Here is a 19,241-nt window from a genome sequence, read left to right on the forward strand (position 1 = left end):
GGGAAAAGTGCCTCTTCCTTTATCTGGTCTCTGAAAATTGAATCTCAAATAAATGCCTCTCTAAATGGAAAAAGGTGAAGAGGAGGGGAATAGGAAAAGGTGAGGGAGAGATGAGGGATGCGAGATGCAATTAGTACTTTTCTATCAATAGGCAATGAAGAGCTCCACCTACGGTAATGCATATACCGATCTGTGTTTTCTTCAGTCTGACCTTCATTCCTATATGATCTACATCATGGATGGCTTTGGGCAGTTTGGGCCCACTCAGGTAGCAATGCAATCTGGCTTCTGGCATCTTTACCAAATCTAACCAAGGTGCAGTAAGTACTTCTGCTCACAATTTCAATTGTAAAGACCAGAAGCAAAGGAGGCTTCTTGTAATTCAGACAAATTGCCATGTCACACAGTCAATGGAAATGTGGCCAAACTGCCTCTTGCTTACAGGGAACACATTCATTCTGCAACTGCCAAAACAATGGTTCGTCATAGTCCAAACACCTTATGTGCTCCACAGCTGTGGATCTCCTACTGCTACTGTTAAGGACAGCTGTATCCACAAGTCGCCCTGAGTGGGAGGTCAAGAGCAAAACACTCCAAACTGGGAGTGAGCTGCCACCAGCCTCTTTTGACAAAAGCTTCAGCTATGGAACAGAGAGGCAAGTTCCCAGCCCTACCAGGTTTTAAGCAGGGAGTTAACTCTGCAAGGTATACCACTTTGCAGATTGAGTTCCACCAAACAACTATTTGGGTAGCTGTGACCAAAATGGGTCAGAGTACTGACTGAAGTTAGCAAATTCCCAAAGAGCACACAAGGTTATACTCCAAAGAGTTTATTAACAAAAGTGCAGACAGGTACAGAGATACAACTGTGCAAACAGAGAGGAAAACAATAAACACTGGGATAACTAAACTAACACACTTGAACAGACTTTCAGTCCCCCAGACTGAAGTTATTGTTCAGATGAAACCAAAAGATTCCAAACAAGGTTCCAAAGCCTCAAAATCCAGAGAATAAGAGCCAAGCTACAAGAGATGAATTACATGAGGAGGAGCAATGTTAGCTGGGAAGCTGAGTTTTAAAAGAGATCAGAAGAGTTTATTAATTTCCCCTCTCTGCAGAGCCAGGGAGATCACTGCTCAGAGGTTTGTTAATTTCCTCTTTGCCTCCCCAGGCTCCTCTTCTAAGAGGTGAAGAGGAAATAAAGAAACCTTCTGAGCAGCAATCTCCCAGGCTCTGTAGAGAGGGGGAATTGACAAAGCCTTCCGATCTCTTTTAAAACGCAGCTTCCTGGCTAATATTGTGACTCCCTTCATGTGCTCCTCCTCATGTAATTTGTCTCTTGTAGCTTAGCTCTCAGATCCTGGGCTGGCACCAATCCAGGTGAACAGGTCTAGAGCACAAAAGCAGGTAGAAGAAAATCCTTTAGCAACCATACAGAGCCCCAGAGCAATAAAGGTCTGGGAGGTTGGGGGTGCAAGCTATAATGGCCCTTGTTTTATTCAAAAATTGTAGCAACTGGCCTGATCCCAATTAGCCAGTCAGGAACAGTGCACCAGAAACTTGGACAAGCCTTGGAACACTACAAAAACTACTCCAGACATTTTTAATTGTAAGCAGACACTAACTATGTACCTTAAAAAGAAGACCAAGAAAGCTATTACTAAAATTATACTTGTTAAGGATTTGAAGTTATCTATATCTGTAGTTAAGAAAATGAAAAATAAAGTTTTTTTTTTTAAAAAAAAGAACAGTGCATGTACTCTCACCTAAGGTCCTTTGCTAGATTGATGCAATGTAGGTTCAAGATCTTGATGCTATGCCCTCATTGCACCCGCATAGTACAATCCCAGCTCTAAAACTGCTGAGTCTTTCCTTTTTAAATGAAATATTATCAGTTCATACCACTAAGAAAGGTACAGCTTTCCTAGCATTGTTTAAGGACAAGATTTTCAATTTATCCTCCTGTTGACCTGTGCAATATCCCTAAGAATATTGTTTGATTTTTTTTCCTGTTCTGTTGGCTTCAGTGGAAAGTGCAGCCAAAATGAAATGACGCTCCTTGACTAATACATTGCTATGAACATGGCAAAAATAGTGACCAGAAGCTCTGCAAATATGTAAATACATTGCTCACATTCATTTTTAGATCTTTATAAAAAGGCAACAATTTCTTCAAAAATGTGGCCAACCGGGGGTCCCACAACAGATGGGAATAAAATTTCCGAAATTCCTCTTGACTAGAAAAACTGCCGAGCAGACCTGCATGTAGTAAGGCTTTGGAGAATGACAGAGGGTGATGTTAGACACTGGGATCAAAGTTTGTTAGGGTCAAAAAAGAATGGTAAATAAAGGAAAATAAATTTTCATAAGCTGTGATGAAGAATAAAGGGAACAACCATTATCACTGTGTAGAGTGGGAGAGAAAGCCAATAGAGAATTGAAGTGTTCTTATTTGAATGTATTTGTTTAATACATATTTCAGACTACCTCCAAAGAGCTCAGGGTGGAATTTTAACCTCATAAAAACTTGGAGATAGGTTCAGCTGAGATGCAGAGTCTGCCAAAGTGTATTTTATTTATCCTGAGTTTCCCACCGCCAAGTCCACCTCTAATCACTACAGGAAACAGAAAACCACATTCATTAGACATGTATGTAGGAAATGCAGGCTGTCAATCCAGCCACATACAATGTATAGCTTTGAAAGGGCTAAGCAGCTCTTCTATTAAGACTTGGAAAGAAATTAAAAGGGATATGCTAAGATGGGATAAAATTTAATTATTGCTGTTGGGAAGAACAGCTACAATTAAAATGAATGTTTTACCTAGAATGTTATTCTTATTTCAGACAATTCCTGTATTGACAACAGAGGCACCATTTAAGCAGTGGCAGAAAGATATATCGAGATTTATATGGCAAGGCAAAAAGCCAAGGGTTAAATGTAAGGTTCTACGGGATGCAAAAGAAAGAGGAGGCTTGGGCCTCCCAGATTTGAGATTATATTTTGCAGCTATCTGTTTGGTTTGGATGAAGGAATCGATACTGTTAAAAAATAGACCATTACTGGACCTGGAAGGGCATGATCTAAAATTTGGGTGGCATGGGTATCTATGGTATGACAAAGTTAAAGCCAACACAGAGTTTAATAATCATTATGTAAGGCGTGCAACCCCGAGAGTATGGAATAAATACAAACTTAGGTTTTGTTCAAAAATACCTCTCTGGATCTCATCACAAGAAGTTCATTTTTGAAGGGAAATGGTTAGTCCACCTAAATGGTTAACTTATCAGGATTTATTGGAATTTCTCAGGACCAAGTTAAAATTAAATCAAGAGAGGACTTAGCAGCAGAAGGGCACGCCTGTCAGTGGTTTCCATATATGCAAATTCTGGAGAGATTCAAATTAGACAAGAGTCATTATGACTTTGAGAAATCTAAAACTGAATTTGAAATAGCCCTTTGTACAAATGATGAACATGTTATTTCTAAAATGTATAAACTTTTGTTGAGGTTTGAGATGGAAGAAGAGCAAGTAAAAGAATGTATGATTAAACGGGTGAAAAATTGTGGACATGATATATTAATGGAGGAATGGGAAAATATGTGGACAAGAGGGCTGAAATTTACATTAAGCTCCAGTATTAAAGAAAATTTCTACAAAATGATGTATCGTTGGTATATGACTCCTGAAAAATTGGCTAAAATGTATAAGGTGGCGTCAAATGTATGTTGGAAATGTGCCAAACAAGAAGGGACATTTTTTCATATGTGGTGGACATGTAAGAAAGCAAAGAGTTTTTGGTTGCAGATACAATCATTGATACAGAAGATTTTGAAGATTAAACTTCAGCTGAAACCAGAGACTTTTCTGTTAGGAATTTGGGAATAATGGACAGCCAGTTGGAAAAAAGCTTTAGAACACTGTTTTTATACTTTATTACAGCGGCAAGAGTACTTTATGCACAAAAGTGGAAAACTACAACATTGCCTACAGTGGAGGAATGGTTGACAAAAGTTTTGGAGTTTGCGTCAATGGCAAAACTTGCTGCATTAATTAGAGAAAGGACATTAGTTAACTTCTTGACTGAATGGAAACCATTAATAGACTTTTTGCATGAAATGGATAACAAGGATTTGATGACATCTGCATTTATGGATTAAGAAACATGAACCATAGAAAAAAGAGGGGTTTTGTGACTAACCTAGAATAAGTGTGACTCTAGAAATGATATATACTTGTTGCGGAGAAAATCGGAACTCAACCTGTAGTGTAATCTAGGGTTTCTTTTCTTTTCTTTTCTTTTCTTTTCTTTTCTTTTCTTTTCTTTTCTTTTCTTTTCTTTTCTTTTCTTTTCTTTTCTTTTCTTTTCTTTTCTTTTCCCTTTTCCTTTTCCTTTTAATTATATAGATATATGTATTGTTAGTGTGTCATGTTTAGAATTGTGTGTTTTTTCCCCTTATTTTCTGTGTTTATTGTTTATTATGCTATGGTGTATAGTTTATAGTTTAAACAAAGAAAAATTTTAAAGGTGAAAGAGCTAAGCAGCCCATCCCCCACAGAATTATGAGTAAATCCTGGAATACTCTAGAGCCTTGGGGAAAGAAATCATGCAATCCCAGAGCTTGTCTGACCAAGTTCCAGAAAGCTTCCCAACCTCAACTGGCATTATGATTGTCTCTCCACACCCACCTTATCCTTTTATTTTGTGTTCCTTTTTTGGTTCTTGGTTTTGCTTATGGTGAGGAAGCAACATAGTCAGTTTAGAACTCTAGGGAGTGTCCCCCAATTATGCTCATATAATTACTGATCTAGTTCTGTACTGAGTTGACAGGGATTCATCCATGACTAGAGACAAGGAGTTCTGATATTTAGGAATTTGCCTCATATCAGACCTGACAAAAGTTAGCAAAGGATAAAGAATGTCCTATAGTACATAATATTATATTTTAGATGGCCAATCCTTTTTTTCTTTTTTGGTCACTGAGGGGCTCTCTTGCCAGATAACTGTAGATATCAACTTCCTGCATTCCAACCCTTGCCTCAAGCTATTAAAACAACAGAGGCTGAAACACTAGACATGGATCAATATCTACATCTTTGTGTGGGAAAGCTATTGACAGGAAATCATCCATGGGACAATTTCAACCATCTTCTCTCACACCTTTTCACATCATCCTGGATAAATTCCATGCTACTGGCAGAGCTTTTGCTGTCAGTTCTTTGATAAGGAACTGGGAAACAGAACACTTAAAAAAATTTAAACCTCAGGTTTCTTTTCTTGTTTTTTGCCTTAGATCAGCCTCTTATGCTTGTATACTTTTAAATAAATTAAAACTAAAAGCCACAATGCTTTACTGGAGGATTGGAGATGACTTTTTTTTAAAGTAATGAGGCCATGATATCCTTTTTGTTTATTGTGGGCAAGTTAACACAAGCAGAAATGACTAAAGTTGCATTTTACAGCAGAAGCATATTGAGATGATTTGTGATGGCATGCAAAACAGGGAGTCTATGATGAAGCAACCCTGGGCAGCTGATCTGGGTAGAGGTGGCAATCTCCCATCCTGCCCTTGGCTACAAGTCAGCCAGCTAGTTGCCACTCACAGCTAGAGATGGGCATGAACAGCAATACAAATTTTTAAAAAGCCACAAACAGCCCAATCTGCTGTTCGAGAACAAGCTGTTCGTGGATTTTACCAAACTGTTTCACTATACCCTAGGGATTTTACCAAGCTGCATTTTTCTGACTGCTGTGAAAAAAGAAGCAACACAATCGAAATATCACAAAAAGTATGTTACCCAACTACATGCACAACAAACCATGCTAGGCACAGACAGGAGAACAAGGTGAAAACTTCTCTCTCTGATAAGGCAGGATTCAATTTCCGGCATGCCATACTTCAAGAAAATCAAGAAACAATAGAAACAAAATTGCCTCAAAGCTAACTTTCTTCTACCTCTCATCTTTAGCTTTCACTCTGCTCTAAATTGTACTGACTGGAGTGATTTAATGGGAATGATCGCTCTGGAATGAAAAGTAGCAGTTATGTTTGCTTTCCTGCCTCTTACAGAGACAGGGATTGTAAGGAGCCATTTCAATCAGGGGAGACTTGAGAATCTACCAAAGCATCCCGCTGCCTGGTGACAGTCTAGTGTTGGTTCTTAATCTGAAAATCTGATCCTGTTCATAATCCTCCAAAAATGATAATTAAATGACCTGCTGTTTGATGGTTGTTGTGGGTTTTCCGGGCTGTATTGCCGTGGTCTTGGCATTGTAGTTCCTGACGTTTCGCCAGCAGCTGTGGCTGGCATCTTCAGAGGTGTAGCACCAAAAGACAGAGATCTCTCAGTGTGACTGTGACACTGAGAGATCTCTGTCTTTTGGTGCTGCACCTCTGAAGATGCCAGCCACAGTGGCTGGCGAAACGTCAGGAACTACAATGCCAAGACCACAGCAATACAGCCCGGAAAACCCACAACAACCATCGTTCTCCGGCTGTGAAAGCCTTTGACAATACATCGACCTGCTGTTTGTTTAAAATAAAGAAGTTAATAGTGCCATACTAAGCAGAATTACACCTTTCTAAGTCCATTGGCTTAATGAACTTAGCAGGGTGTAAACTCTGCTTCAGACAGTATTGTAAGTTACATAAGGAATATGCTGTTTTTTAAAGAGTTCTGAGAAACATCAAAAGAGTGCTTAAAGGATCTTCCAGATTCACACTTTCAGGCCCAATACAAGCCATGTTCAAAACAAACCTGTAAACCCTCCACCCCTTCCAATTGGCTCATTCACAGATTCTGCAGTCCAAAAGGTAAATTGAGATTAAATCTGAAGCTATGTAGGCAAATGTCAGGGAATATGTTGGATTTTCACAAAGATAATGCTGAACCAAAACAGAGGTAAGAGGGTTGCAAGCATTTCTCTCTCAGTACCTCTAGGTTTAGTGATTTTTCACATCCCTTTGCAAAAGAATTTGTAAGTATTTGGAAGGGGTCAAGGAGAAAATGGAATATATCCCCTCTGAGTGGCTAACATCTTCCCTTCAATATAATCTTACTATATAATTGAGTAAGCGTGTTTCAGACGACTCACTTTATACCCTGGCGCACCACCAGAGAGTGCTGCTGCAGAGGAAAGCCCAGGTAACTCACCATATCGCTCCAGAAAATATGCCATGGTGGGAAGCCCAGGCAGGGAACAGGAGCGGAACAGGTGGCAATGCCCTCCCTGCGCCTTAACCCGGCCGGTATTAGGTGCGGAGCATGTGGCAATGCCCACCCCCTCATCTAGCTGGTATTAGGAGTGGAACAGGTGGTAATGTCCACCACCACCTTAACCCAGCTGGTATTAGAACTGGAGCAGGTGGCAATGCCCACCCCCCACCTTAACCAAGCTGGTATTAGGAGTAGAGCAGGTGGCAATGCCTGCCCCCACCTTAAACCAGCTGGTATTAGAAGCAGAGCAGGTAGCAATGCCCACCCCCTACATTAACCCAGCTGATATTAGGAGCAGAGCAAGTGGCAATACCTGCCCCCCTTCAGCCAGCTGGGATCAAGAGCGGAGCAGGTGGCAATGCCCACTCTCTGCCTTAACCCAGCTGTTATTAGGAGTGGAGAAGGTGGCAATGCCCACCCCATCCTTATCACAACTAGCATTAGGAGTGGAGCAAGTGGCAATGCCCACCCCCCACTGTAACCCAGCTGGGATCAGGAGTGGAGCAGGTGCCAATGCCCACCCAGTGCCTTCAGCTGGGTGGGATCAGGTATACAACAGGAGGCAATTCTCTTCTTCCATTCACCCAGCCTGGACAAGAAGTGGAGCAGGTGGAAATGCCCACCTCCTTCAACCTACTGGAATAAGGCACTGAGCAGGCGGCAATGCCCACCCCAACTTCACCCTGTCAGAATCAGGAGCCAAGCCGGCAGCAATCTCTGCCTCCCTTCAACCTGCCAGAATCAGGAGCAGAGAAGGTGGCAATGCCCCCACCCCCTTCACCCAGTTGGGATCAGGAGCGGATCACGTAGCAAAGCCCACTGCCCACCTTCATCTGTCGGGATCAGGTGAGAAGCAGAAGGTAGTGCCCGCTCCTCCCTTCACCCAGCAAGGAACAGGTGGCAATGCCACTCCTCCCTTCACCTAGCTGTAATCAGATGCAGAGCAGAAGGCAATGCCCATTTTCCCTTTACTCAGCTGGGATCGGGAGTGGAGCAGGTGGAAATGCCTGCCCCCCTTTACCTGGCCTGTATCAGACCTGCAGTAGGTAGCAAAGCCCACCACCCCTTCATGTTGCTGAGATCAGGTGTGGAGCAGGTGGCAATGCCCATCCCACTCCTTTAGTGGCCAGGATCAGTGACAGAGGAAGAGGGAATGCCTGCCTGCCCACTCTCCCTTTCTAGAGCCTGTTGTATTTTTTCCCCACAACGGGCTTTGTTTCTAGTAATATATAACTGTCCCTTATGAATGGGGATGTTCCAGTGGATATAGTCCAAAGGGCCTCTATATTCTGCCCATCAGTCATGTATAACCATGTGCAACTGGAACTGGACTGGGATGAAAGTTTTGCTGCTCAGCCCTCACAGGCAGTGAAACCACAAACACAACATGGAGAGCCCAAGTTATTCAGAGTGAAGGTAATGGGAGACCTTCACGTGCCTTTAGCAATGTTGCTAAGCAGCCAAATTGGTTTGCTTATGTGATGCATGGAAAACAGTGTGTTTGCTACATGATCCCAGGTTGGTCAAGTTACAGTGGAAAAAATCCTTTCAAGCTAAAAAAAATGGCTCCAAACATTGGAGCAGAAATGGTTGTGAAGAGGCGCCCCAAAGGTTCAGGCTCGCATTTTACACAGACTCCCCCGTCCCCCCAAAATGAAAATTGAAACTGAATTTCATAAAAAATGCATGCTAAATCAGAGAGTTTGCAGCATCAAGGAACAGCACAACAAATATTGAGATTTGGAACCAAGACATTCTGCTGTCCTTAAGTAACTACGTTGCAAAATTTGAGAGCCCTCCCCCATCCCATGACTACCCTGTAACAGCACCAAGGGTGCTGGGGAAGTACTCCTATACTAGGCACTGCTGTGCATTGCCTGTAAATTGCAGCCAATTATCCCCTCTGGTTTGCAAGAAAGGTACACCTCCTAGTTTATATATTGCCTAGAAAAGACTGCCACTATGCAGAAACTGCATAAGCTTGTCCTTGCACAGCTGAATTAAAATAGAGCAGGAGTCTAGTGACCCCTTAAATACTAACAAAATTTATTCCAGCGTAGGCTTTTGTGAGTCAGAGCTCATCTGCCTGTGACTGAATTAGTGTTGATAAAAGCCTATACTGGAATACATTTTGCTAGCCTTTAAAGTTTACGGGGCCACTGGACTCCTGTTTTATTTTTGTTCAACTGTGTAAGCAGTGCTTCTACAGACTAATAAGGCTACTCATTTGGAATTATGCACATTATGTGGTGGCCCTTACCAATATACATCAGGAAGGTGCTCAGCTACCTATCAAAGCAGTTCTCATGTCCTTTAAGTACCGTAAGACAACTCTCCAAGATTCTTTATTCAAGTGTTACCACTCACACTGGCTCAAAGCCCACAAAAGTTCAGAGATGTATGTTCTTCTCTTCTGTTATCAGACATATAGTTTCTTGTTTAAAAAAGGAAGTGGAATCATTAACGTAGCCAAGAGGAGCAAAGGTATCATTTTGAAGGAAAAAAACATTCACTCTTGTATACTATAGGCAGGAGTCACACTGCTGTTAGTTTATCTGTTCTAGACCACTGTGCCTATGCTGGGTGAGAAATACTTTTCTTAATCTCTCCACTTTCCTATCACATGAACAGCATACCAGAGAATATTGCAGGAGGAAATCAACAGAGGTAGTCTAGATATTTTATGGGGAAATCGGTCCACCACTTCTGATCTTTTCATTGAAGAATCCCAGTACAGAAGCCTTGGAAATCTGGGATTTCCCAGAGCAAATTTTTAAAAAGTGAAGTAATAACCTTCACTAATTCTAAACAATTAGCTCTTCAGGGGAAGGTGTGCATGCAAAATAAATTTAATCGTGCTTCTATATGCAGTAAGCTGCCAGTACAGTCGAGGTCACAGTACCCTTGGTTTAGATTCCTAGGTCTCCACATACAACATTTTGACAAAGCAGCCTTTCCTGTGGGTGACAGCTGAATGAGATGCAGTTGTCAGCACTGAATGGCAAATAATGACCTTGAAATTGTGCAGTTTCAGATACCTTCAAAAACCTCTTGCTCCTAAATTGTAGGAGCAATCTGTTTCTCTAGAGAGAGTTCTGAGTCCTTTCTTCTTATAAATCCTTAGCAGGCTGGGTTAATAACCTAGGGATTCCTTCTTCAGAGAAATGAGAAAATGATTCGAGCTCAGAAATACTGAGTGGTTAAGTACCAGATGAGCTTAACTGAGCAATGTCCTAATGGCGTGCCTTCGAACAGAAAGAGACTGGGTCTGTTCAAAACTATGAAGCTTTTATAGCCTCGGTGATGTTGCCATTCTGTTGGCTATTCTAGAACATTATTAACCATAATTTGTTAATACGCACTGGGACCCACAAGATTCACGGGGGGGGGGACTCATCCTTCCCCACCATTCACTTGCTGGGCCAGCCACTTGCTCCCAGTACACCCACTTACAGTGCCACTGCTGTAGCTCCCCTTCTCCCAGCTGCCCACCTGACTCATGCAGTGGGGGGAATGGCAGCAGCTCCTGCTTCTCTGCTTGCCCTCCTGCAGAAGTGAGGTGGCAGGGCCGGTATCAGTAGCCTCAGTGACAGAGGAGGTGACAAGCAGCAGCTCCTGCTTCTCCTCTGTCTGCAGGACTGCTGCCTTGGCAGTGGGTCCCCTCTCTCCTCTTCCAGAAGTTCCACCAGGCAGTTAGCCAGTTCCCTATATGTACCTCCTCTCACCCAGCTACAGCCCAGGGCTACTGGGGGAAAAGGAACTCAGAGGTTACTGTCCCTATATATGTGCTGCCACCATTTGAACTTGGTCCTTTTAACGTGACCAGAGTGTTGAGCCTGTGTGTGTATTTTCCCTCAGCTAATGATTTCAAGCCAGCCAGTGTTGAATATATTTTAAAAAACCCTTTATTTCCAAGATGGAACATAGGAATGAATGGACTTTAAACTAATAAACCAACTGGAGTTAAACAGAGAACGTTTCAATGTAACAGAACAGATTTATGGCCAGCTATCTTTCTGCTGCCTCTCTTAGCAGCATCTCAAACCCTTCTCCTTCAGCAGCTCCCAAGAGCCTTCTCCTCCCTCCAACAGACACCAACTTTCATTGGTCCAGCGTTCTGCCTGCTCCCATTGGCTGTGTCTCAGGAGAAGCAGAGCTGGAGCCAGTCTCTTCTGTCACGCTCTTTTTTTTTAAAAAAAGGCTTGTAAAAAGATCTGTCTTGTCTGTTCCTGGCTCCAGTCTCTGGATTTGAGTATGTTATAATATGCCTGTGTTGAGAATATTTGGCACCTTATTAAAAAAAACAGTTAGCCATTTTCATCAGAGGGCAACAAGGCTTGTGATGGACAAAACCTGTAAACGTGGAATCCAACTTCAAGAGTGTGCTGAGATGTAATCTAATGTGCATAAAAACATGACAGTCACAGCATAGACTGGAGGCAGACAACAGGGAAACTGTTTATTTTGTACTCACACTGAGCAGGAGGCACTTGTTTTCTTTGATGGCTCCTATGCACCCCACAAAGCCGATGATCATTACAAAAGTCCCTGTGACGATCAACAGGTTGGCAGCTGACAGGGAAGGGAAGGAAGAAGATAGAGTAGCAAAGTTCCCTTGGGTAACAGCTAGCCATATGCCAACTCCAAGGATTCCACAGCCTCCCAGCTAGAAAAATACAAAGAGAAACAAGGTAATTCAGACACGGTATCAAGAAAGCTGTTATTATCATAATTATCACCACTGCTATCCTTCCCATGTCATCATCAACTAAAGCAACAGTGCTGAGGAAACTAAAATAAAGCTGTGATTTTTCTTATGTTTATTCATTCTTACGTGCATTGGAATCATACCATGGATGTACTTAAGTATAAGCCCTCCGCCAAGGACTGGTGCCTAGTTACGAGTACAGTTAACATGAATGTAGTAGGAGATGGTTTCTTATCCCTTAAGCCTTCACATGAAAGAGACCAGGTGAAAGAAGGAGCAGCAGGTATCCAAGTACTGTGATCTCTTTTCCATGGCAAGAAATTGAAGTGATTTGGACCAGTTTCACATAGAGAGCTTGTCACACAGCTAGGATTGGAAATTAAGCTCAAGGATTTTAACTGAGTGCCTTTGCTTGAATTGATGTTTTTTGTTTAGAAGAAATGCACACAGATGCAAGTGAATGAAGCCTGAGTGTAGCTGGAGTGGAGACAAAACAAGCGGCAGCTGGAGTGTAGCTGCAGCCACAGAACAATATAGGCAGTTCAGTTATTTGTAACTTGGAGTCAGTGTCAACTGCTGTCTTGCTCACTATTAAGGGCAAAGAATGGCCAGTGGCTATTCCAAATCCAGCTACAGGTCAGGGATAGGCAAATTCTTGAATCAGAAGGAGGGTGGATTCTCCTTGCCCAAGGTGCTTCAAGGCTTGATCCACAAGTCTTCAACAATGACTACTTATTTCCTAAGGGAAGAAATGGCTACAAGGAAAAATCAGTGTGTATGACTCCTTGTACCTGCTACTCTTCTCCATGCCATATTATATTATGAAGCACTATTTGGATTGCACTGCAGACTCCCCTCTGGGAAAACAGAGGGGCACCTACCTGCCAAGTAAGAAATAGTTCCATGTGAAAGCAGTTTGGTGAAAGGAGAAGTTACAACAAGGAACTAGGAAAAACCAGCAAAAGAGCCTGTGTGGCTCTTGGCCACCATGGACCTTCCTTGATATAAGGTAACACAAGCACGCCTTTCATCACAACAACCAGGGTTATTCATAAGAAAGGAGCTAGCAAATATTAATATGTACGGTGATCTGTGCATTGTCTCATTATCAAGGAATCTCTAGTCTGTCAATTAAAAAAGCAAAGTAAATTTGTAGCAAGATTTTATCATAGGCTTTTACCCCACAAATGCAGTTGCAGAGGTCTAAAATATTAACTTAAAAAACAATTTCATACAATAGTTAGACGCATAGCATCTACAGCATAATTAATGAATGTAACTAGCCAACATCAACTACTGACGCAGGGATTTTTTCAAATGGGATGGTCAGCCATTCCATAACTGGGCAACTTATGACCCTTGATCATATAAGCTGCATGTCCCACTTGCCTTGTGATGTAATAATTCCTCAAGAGAAACTTCAAGAGGTTTTTCTGATGGTGGGAAGAGAGGAACAGTGGGAACAGGGGCAACCCTGGATTGCAACCCTGGATTGCAAATAAGCAGGAAGCCTGCACTTCAAGAACCTCTATCACAAGCCACAGAAACTATCCAATAATGATTCATATTCACAACAAGAACATAGCCCACATTTGTCAACCTGCTGCTCATAATTGTGAGAAAGCCCAAGAATTCACAGCAATTCACACAAAACTGCAAAAATAAGCGGGGGGTGGGGGGACAACACAAAAGGAATGTTGCATAACACTCACACAGAAGAATGCCTTTTAAGTGTCACAAGCTCCCATTAAGTTGAAAAATTGCACATAATCCACTTCAGCCAAAAGCCAGAAGAGGAACTACATGCATACAGCAATAAGTCAGGTGTGCTGTTGTCATTCAGGTACTAGAGAAAATAATTAAATGTTTCCAAGAAGTGGGTGGAGCAAAAAAAAAAGGGAATGAAAAGCTCATAGAAAATCTTCAGTACTTGAAGTGCAATCTCCAACAACATTAGAAAGAAAAGAAAGAACACAGGGGGAAAAACTCTCCAGTGTTTCCCCCTCACACCTCAGGAGGACTTAAGAATGACTGGATTTGCTCAGAGCCCCCTGTGAATGCTGTGCATGGGCTGGCTTGATGTTATGGTGGTCCTGGATAAACGGCCCCTCTAGCTGCCATTGGCTGAAGAGTTCTACTAATACCAAGAGCATTGCAATTGCTAGTATTGGAAAGATGTCCTCCTGTACTGTTGCCACTGGCAAGTGGCATAACACTTGCACAGCAGGTGAGAGGGGCAAGGGTGAGAAAGGGATTCCCAACATGCAGACAGGGAACTCTTCATCAAAGGCTCTAAAATAGCCAGAGCTCAGTGAAAAAGCACATGCTTTGCAAGTAAAAGGTCAATGGTTCAGTCTTGGGCATCTCAAATAAAAAGGATGGCAGGCCAAGGAAAGGGCTTCTGACTGAAAACCAGAAGAGATGCTGTCTTCCAAAGCAAATTTCTATTGTGCTCTTCCTCCAAGGTGCACCAGGACATTTACATGGTTATACTGTCTCCACTTTATCCTCAGAATCCTAGGAGGTAAGTTAGGTGGAGAGAGATTGGCTGTTCAAGGTGATCCAACAGAGAAGGTATTTGAACCTGGGCATCCAAGATCCTGGTCCAACACTCTAAGCACTATGCAACACTGACACACGATTAATTTTAAGCAACTCCTTATAGCCACCCTACCAGTCACATCCCACAGCAGGTGTAAGGCTCACTACCTGCAGACAAAAGGATTGTGAAACTTTCTTGAGTTCTCCCCCCAGCAGTCCTTTCCAACCCAAGGAAAATTTTAAATCTTTCAATCAGCAGACAAGAAAACTTGAGATATATTGACAATGTCAATACATAACTTTTTCCAAAGGGAAAAAAAGACAGAAACTGCAAAACAGTAGAGCCATCCGGAGGAAAATTTTAAGCATGTCTCTTTTGGTTTATTAACAATGGAGCGGAAAATTTTTATCTAAAGATAAGGAAGGCATGAATAATGGCCAAGAAAAATACTTGCATAGCAAGAAAAGTACCCTGTTATTAATGTCTTCTGTGGATACTGCCTGTGACCAAAGTAATGTTCTTCCCCCATCATAACAATTCCTATGCTGGATGAATCTAGCCCAACATTTGTTCTCCAATAGCAGCTGGGCATGAAGGGGGTTGTCTTCCTCTATTGAATCCCCCACTCCAGAATTTGGTGTAGTGATTAAGAGCAGCAGGACTCTAATCTGGAGAGCCGGGTTTGATTCCCCACTCCTCCACTTGAAGCCAGCTGGATGAACTTGGGTCAGCTACAGCTCTCTTGGAGCTCTCTCAGCCCCACCCACCTCACAGGGTGCCTGTTGTGAGGATAATAATAACATACTTTGTAAACTGCTCTGAGAGTGGCATTAAGTTGTCCTGAAGAGTGGTAAATTGAATATTATTATTATTATTATTATTATTATTATTATTATTATTATTATTATGTTGTTGTTATATGGATCAGAAAGGTACAGATGACTATTATTCTCCTTCCCCTATTATCTCCTTTTTAAGATCTATGAGGATGATTAAGTATGCCATGCTAAGGAGCAAACTGCAGGAACTTCTACTCAGTGGAATGTATTGCCCACAGAAATAGCAGTTTCAGTTTGAACCACTATGCCTTTAAGATTTTTTTCCATTTTGCAAAACTTTTGAAGATCATTTTTGCTATTTTTATTCAATAGGCTTACTTTATATTTAAAAATATATTAGAATGTTACCTTTTTCCTTTTCTTTATTTCATGCTCACAGACCAACAGATCATAAGCAAAACAGGTTCAATACTTTAAAGTACAGAATGATACAATTCAATAAAATGGTTGCTCAAATAGCTTACAGATTTTTTGGATAATAAATGTGTAAAGCGCTTAGAGTACAGTTCTTGATCAGTTAATATATAAAGGAAATAGAATAACAAAATTTGGAGGAGCATAAAAACTGGTGCCGCCTGCCTGTTTTCATTTCTTCTACTTGACATCTGAGGATTCGTGATTTATGGATAATTTTACTCTATCATTAATGCAGTACTTTCCCCCCCCTTTCCCCAGTTCCACACCATCCCTTGTTTGTGATGCCAAACAATTTACGGAAGAGTGATGAGACAATGGCTCCTGACAGCAATCAGAGTTTGCTGCTGTGGAATAAAACACAAACAAACCCACTAACAGGGATGGTTTTGATAGCTTTACTGGAAGGCCCTCAAATTGTCACAGTGAAAGGAGACACACTAATCACTGAAACAAAGAAGAGTGCAAAAGAAGGGGGAGACTGCAGAGATAGCATGATATACTAGCAAATAAGTACCAAGCCTGTATTGATTTCACGGGAAATGTGTGAAGCAGGCCCTGTTTATCAAAGATGACACCTTCGGCTAGCTTCCTGGTGACGACAGCATTTACCCTCTCTTGAATTAAAATGCAGCAGATTCTGAATGCTGGTACTGGGTAATTAGTTTTGACACCCCCTATATCCACACAGTTACAGCAAATATACATCATGTTCGCCACTTCTCTTCCTTATCTATATTCTCTGGCCAACCTGTGGAAGAGTAATATAAGGAAGCCATATCTGTCAATAAGGCAGTGTGTATTTGTTCTGGCCATGTGGGCTGAGATACGAATGAGGGCTTTCATTTTGACTGGGTGAACTGGCACAGTTTCTGAATTTTCAGAGCTTAATTTGAAATGCCCTTTTAAAGGAACAGGCTTGACATATTCAGCGAAGAAAGGATTCTCACCTTCTTCCTGCACTTTCTCTTCTCTCCCACTCATCTTGGAAGGAGAAGGGGCTGAGCAACCAGAGCTTCTTGCTCATTCATTCAAACAGGTTAAAAGTGAATTGCTCAGTCTTGAAACGCATATACTTCAAATGATTGTGTACCATTGTAAACAAAGTAATCCCAAATAGGTACTAAAATAAGCATACACTTGGAGGATTCAGTGTATGCTATGTAACTCAGCAAGAGAAATTGCCTCATTGTTCATCCTAACAGTTTGGCTGCCCCTAAGTGATTTTTATTACTTTTATTGTCTCAAAATGCATCTAATCAGGAGCTCTTGGGCTCGTTATCGGATTAGGATCCACACATACTCCCTATGCTAAAAGTAAGCCCTCTTGCATCCAGAAAGGTAGCTAATACTTGTCATGCATTATACACTGGACATTTCTGAGAAAAGCCTATCCTTCCATTCAGCTTGTATTTTACATCCACTTATTTGTGCCAGTTGGAAAATACTGGTACGGTTTCAGAATATTTCTAGTTAATTTTGTGCAACGATATCCAATGTTACAATCTTAACTTACAAATTAAATAAAGTATTTTTACAACAATGTTATTGTAATAGCATTAATAGGATTTGTAACAGCAGCTGCAGGCCCCATTCTCCTTGAATAACTCTGTGTTGTTGTGCCTCTAAATCCTCAGGTTCATCACATACACTAACAATTTAAAAAAGAAATTAGAGCTATTAGTTCTAAGATGCTCACTAACAACAACAAAAAAAACCTCCTTGCAAAATGCTCAGAGGACTATTGAATGGGAATTTCCATACAATCATAGCCACTCCCAAACAGCCCCAAGTTTTAATGTGCCCATACTCTCAGCATAGGAAAGTTATCCATTGAATCAGTGCAATTATCATGGCAGCAATTTGGACTTTAAGGATACAGTACACTTCAGTATTCAGCCCAGCAACAACTTTAGATTGTAACCACAATGTTCTCATCAGCTGAACAGATCCTTCAAGGAATATGTAATATATAAAGCTAGTCCTTTACAAGCTGGTGTGTAGCATGAGTATATCTGGGACTGTTGAGCTTGAACTGGGAGTCTTAGTTAGTTCTTAGGTAAGTGAGCTACCATGGACTTCAGAGTCCTCCTTGAGTCCAGTGGAGAACAGCAATTTACAACATTATTCCCTGAGACTGGCTGGCATATGAAGCCTTTTGAAGGACAGATCCAGGATAAATAAGAGATGCCTGGACTTTTGCCTGTTCAACAGAACATCTACCCTCTGCTTGCTGTACTTCAAGTTCAGGGTCTTTCAGCTCACGTCACTGGTGTCAGAGATCCTGGCCTGGATAGTTGGAAACACATGTGGACACATGGAAGAGACAGTCACACGGGTGTATTGCTGGCCTGAATCTATGCCTCTTGTTTTTTGCATGACAGCACTATAAACTGCCACACAAATGAATGAAAATTGCCTAAAAAGTCCAACGCAGTATTATTACCTAGTGGTCCCTCTTCGGAAGACCTGTTTGTAGGGTTCCCAGGTCAGTATATCCACATGGCAAGGGGGAGGGGGACCTGGGACTTACCTGGTGTGGCTTACTTGAGCATGTGCAAAATGAGTGTATGCTCCCGGTGGTGTGTGATAAAGTTATCATGCCGGCCATGGGCATGCTCATGCACTTTACACAGGGCCAATTCTGGCCTGTTTGGGGCCAAAATTGGCCCCAGCAAAATGTGGGAGCATGCCCATGGCTGGGACGATGATGTCCCACCAGAAGCATGCTTGGTGTGCGCTTTTCCAGGAGCCTGCTGGTAGCAGGCGATAGCTGGAGGGGGAGTGGTTGCCAGAGACAGGTGGGCAACTGGGAAGCCTATCTGATTGGTCAATGTATTTTGTAAGAATCTATTGAATAGGTCAAGTCAATTTGTCATCTCCTCCCATGACTACTCCTCTTCCCATGTTTCTTCATGGATGAATATTAGAAAGAGAATAAACAAGTCCAAGAAGATGCCAATACAATTCAAATGCAGTATCAAGGAAGCCATAAAAAGTAAGATGGATTCCTTTAAAAATGCTCAAATTAGGAAACAGGAAAGGATCACATACTCTGACAAGGTAAATGCATGTCCATGATAAGGGGAGCAAGGAAGGGATTTAGGAAGTAAAATGCTAAAAACAACAGACATTGCTTTAAATATATCAGGAGCAGCGAACTATCCAGGCAGGTATTAGTGCACCTAGAAGACCAAGATGTGAAAGGCATATTGAAGGAAGACAGAGAGACTGTAGACAAACTAAGCAGAGTGTGAAAGAGGATGGGCAGATAATATTTAAACAAATATTTTGGGGCAATGGGGAGCTATGCCAAACAGAGGCAACAAAGGCAGAAAGTGACAAACAAAAATAAGGAGTCTTTGGCCTTCACAATAGTAAAGAGTCCAGTAGCACCTTTAAGACTAACCAACTTTACTGTAGCATAAGCTTTCGAGAACCACAGTTCTCTTCGACAGATGCATGGAGGGTAAGAAGAAACTGGCCAGATATATAGGTGGAGAGGGGAAGGGGGAGTAG

General features: G+C 41.8%; 1 protein-coding gene across 1 annotated transcript in view; it reads right to left on the reverse strand.

Annotated features, from left to right (window-relative positions):
* Positions 1-19,241, reverse strand: part of TSPAN4 (tetraspanin 4) — a 393,772-nt gene that overhangs the window by 131,986 nt on the left and 242,545 nt on the right. Inside the window, exon 2 of the mRNA XM_054972773.1 lies at positions 11,694-11,885. Within this exon, the coding sequence (XP_054828748.1) occupies positions 11,694-11,885 (192 nt within the window). The remainder of the gene's footprint in view (positions 1-11,693; positions 11,886-19,241) is intronic.

Source organism: Eublepharis macularius, chromosome 2 (genome assembly GCF_028583425.1).
Source record: "Eublepharis macularius isolate TG4126 chromosome 2, MPM_Emac_v1.0, whole genome shotgun sequence".
Classification (NCBI taxonomy): Eukaryota; Metazoa; Chordata; class Lepidosauria; order Squamata; family Eublepharidae; genus Eublepharis; species Eublepharis macularius.